The sequence below is a fragment of the Cynara cardunculus genome (assembly GCF_001531365.2).
Source record: "Cynara cardunculus var. scolymus isolate 2C chromosome LG 16, CcrdV1, whole genome shotgun sequence".
NCBI classification, from domain to species: Eukaryota; Viridiplantae; Streptophyta; class Magnoliopsida; order Asterales; family Asteraceae; genus Cynara; species Cynara cardunculus.
Window position 1 is genome coordinate 12592185 of NC_037543.1, and position 3581 is coordinate 12595765.

The 3581-nt window shown below is 39.8% G+C and overlaps 1 protein-coding gene across 1 annotated transcript; it reads left to right on the top strand.

The window, feature by feature from the left end:
* Window positions 1-1443: 1443 nt before the first annotated feature.
* LOC112529007 (uncharacterized mitochondrial protein AtMg00860-like) lies at window positions 1444-1758 on the top strand. Its single transcript, XM_025140089.1, has one exon. It carries the CDS (start codon window positions 1444-1446, stop codon window positions 1756-1758), a length of 315 nt encoding a protein of 104 aa, XP_024995857.1.
* Window positions 1759-3581: the final 1823 nt, after the last annotated feature.

The following is a 3581-nucleotide window of genomic DNA, read 5'->3' on the forward strand; positions in this document are numbered from 1 at the left end:
ATACAGTACATCCGTTGTACTGAGTATATCTGTTATACTCACAGACCAATCTTTTTATAAAGATTGAAAACAATTTCATACGTTGAAATTGGTTGTTATCTTCCCATTCCCTTATTCTGAAAAGATTAAATAAGTGGATTTGCAAAGATCTACTTACAGTTTCATGATTTGACGGTTTAAACGRAAAATTTCATTCATCTTTTGTATGATGGAATGATTCTCATTACATCATAAGGGGGAGTATATGTAATAATGAATGAAATATTCATTTCCGAACATTGTTAAAGAGAATCTGATGCAAAGATCAAGGGGGAGTAACTTCGAAAATGGCAAAAGACTCAAAAGAAGAAGTGCGACTGAAGATCATTACAGAAAGATTTTTTTTGCTACATTGACTGAGAGATGTTGAATGTGAAGATCATTTTTCACAACAGTTTACTGAAGACTTGTTTTCTGAAGATCCTTTGAAGATCACATCTTGTACAGTGTTTCTGAAGATTATTTTTGATCTACATTGTCAAAAGAGAAGATCACCATGATTCTACATTCGAGGGGGAGAATGCTAGAAGATCTTTCTCAACAGTTGATCTTGAAGACTACAAGTTGAAGATTTCATTTGAAGAAGACATTTTGTGCATAATGTTTCAAAGTTCAAACAAGGACTCAAAGCGCAGAATTTTCTTTCAARTCTGAATACAAAGGGGGAGAATGTTAGGACTGAGAAATCAGTATTAATTGTATTCGTCTTGAAAGTTAAAAATAGTCTATAATTGTAAAAGTCAGCGTGTTTGACTTTTCTTTAGAAGGTTGACTTTGACTTGTCTTTAGTTTGTTGACCATATAAATAGTGGTTAGTTCTTTGTAATTAGGTGTAGRAGAGCATAATTGTAAGATTTKATACATAATAGAGAGTTTGACTGAGCTTTGAAAGTTTGACTTTTCCTCTCTCTATGTTCTTGATGTTCTTATTGTTAAATCAAGATCTGCCATGATTGTTGTGATGTTAATGAAGATTGATCAGTAAATTTGGACTCACAGGATTCATCAGACCCAGCTCCTCACCCTGGGGAGCTCCAGTACTATTTGTTAAAAAGAAAGACGGGTCCCTTCGGATGTGCATCGATTATAGGGAATTCAATAAGCTGACCATCAAGAACCGATATCCCCTTCCCCGAATCGATGACTTGTTCGACCAACTTCAAGGTGCCACTTACTTCTCAAAGATCGATCTTCGATTCGGATACCATCAAATGAGGGTCCGTGAGGTAGATATTCCTAAGACGGCGTTCAAGACTCGTTATGGTCATTATGAGTTCTTAGTTATGCCCTTTGGGCTAACTAACGCGCCGACAGTCTTCATGGATTTAATGAATAGAGTATGTAGGCCATATTTGGATAAGTTCGTGATTGTATTCATTGATGGCATACTGATCTATTCGGAAAATGAAGGAGGAGCATGAGCAGCACTTAAAGTTGATACTTGAGCTGTTAAGGGATCAGAAGTTGTATGCCAAGTTCTCCAAATGCGAATTTTGGATTCGTGAGGTGCACTTCCTTGGTCATGTGGTAAATGAGAAGGGAATTCATGTTGATCCGCCCAAAGTTGAGGCTATAAAGAAGTGGGAAGCCCCAAGGACCCCGACAGAAATTCGCCAATATCTCGGCTTAGCAGGTTACTATCGCCGTTTTATTTCAAATTTCTCCAAGATCGCTCAACCACTGACGGCACTAACCCAGAAGGATAAGGAGTTTATGTGAGGAGAAAAGCAAGAAGAAGCGTTCCAATTGCTCAAGCATAAGCTATGTCACACATCGATCTTAGCGCTACCAGAAGGTACGAAGAATTTTGTGGTATACTGCGATGCGTCACACCAAGGCTTGGGATGTGTGCTGATGCAAAATGACAAGGTCATTGCTTTTGCATCAAGGAAACTCAAGGTTCATGAAAAGAACTACACCACTCACGACTTGGAGCTAGGAGTAGTGGTGTTTGCACTCAAGACTTGGAGACATTATCTCTACGGCACCAAATGCACCATCTTCACTGATCACAAAAGCCTTCAACATATCCTAGACCAAAAGATGCTGAACATGAGGCAACGGAGATGGGTCGAACTTCTCAACGATTATGACTATGAAATAAAGTACCACCCGGGGAAAGCTAACGTGGTAGCGGACGCATTAAGCCGAAAAGAAAGGGTAAAACCGTCAAGGGTACGAGCCATGTGGATGCTGATTCAAACAAACCTAAAAATGCAAATTCTTGAAGCTCAAGAAGAGGCATTGAAAGCGGAGAATCTGAAGAACGAGACCCTACACCACTTAGAGAAGGAATTCGAAACTCGAGCAGATGGGATGCGTTACTTTAGAGATAGAGTTTGGATACCAAAGGACGACAGCCTTCGGTCAACAATTTTGGAGGAATCACATTGCTCAAGATACTCAATTCACCCAGGAACCGATAATATGTATAAAGAGCTAAGAGAGTATTACTGGTGGCCAGGAATGAAGAAGGACGTTGCTTTGTACGTAAGCCAGTGCTTAACATGCGCAAGGGTAAAAGCTGAGCATCAGAAACCGTCTGGTCTCCTTCAGCAACCAGAGATTCCTCAATGAAAGTGGGATCATATATCAATGAACTTCGTTACTAAGTTACCTAGGACTAGAAAAGGACATGACTCAATTTGGGTCATAGTGGATCGGCTTACGAAATCCGCGCACTTTTTACCTGTTCGAGAAGACTTCAGTACGAAAAGGCTTGCACAATTATATATCAATTAGATTGTATCACGTCATGGAGTACCTATTTCTATCATCTCGGATAGAGATATCCGTTTTACTTCACGATTATGGCGATCAGTTCAAAAGGCACTAGGCACGAGGTTGGACTTAAGCACTTCCTATCATCCTCAAACAGATGGGTAAACGGAAAGGACTATCCAAACGCTAGAGGATATGTTATGAGAATGTGTGATAGACTTTGGAGGTAATTGGGATACACATCTACCATTGGTTGAATTTTCCTACAACAATGGCTATCACACCAGTATCCAGTGTGTACCGTACGAAGCCTTGTATGGGCGTAAATGTAGATCCCCACTCAGCTGGTTGGAAATTGGTGACAGACAACTGACTAGACCCGACATTATCCAGTAGACAACCGAAAAAATCTCGATCATCCAAGAAAGACTTAAAGCTGCAAGAGATCGTCAGAAGAGCTACGCTGATAACCGCAGGAAACCGTTGGAATTTCAAGTGGGTGATAAAGTCCTTTTAAAGGTATCTCCATGGAAAGGAGTTATGCGCTTCGGAAAGAAAGGAAAATTTAGCCCAAGGTACGTTGGTCCATTTGAAATACTTGAAAGAGTAGGACCGGTTGCATACAAACTAAACTTGCCTCAAGAGCTTAGTGTCATCCATGATACATTTTATGTATCAAACCTTAAGAAATGTTTAACCGATGAATCATTGGTTCTACCTTTCGAAGACATTCAAATTAATGAATGGTTACGCTTCGTTGAAGAGCCGATCGAAATCCTCGACCATAAAGTCAAACAACTGAGACATAGTAAGATTCCAAT

What these genes read in the sequence shown, in the direction of transcription:
- LOC112529007 (XM_025140089.1), top strand. Translation starts at nt 1,444, where the DNA reads ATGAAGGAGGAGCATGAGCAGCACTTAAAGTTGATACTTGAGCTGTTA.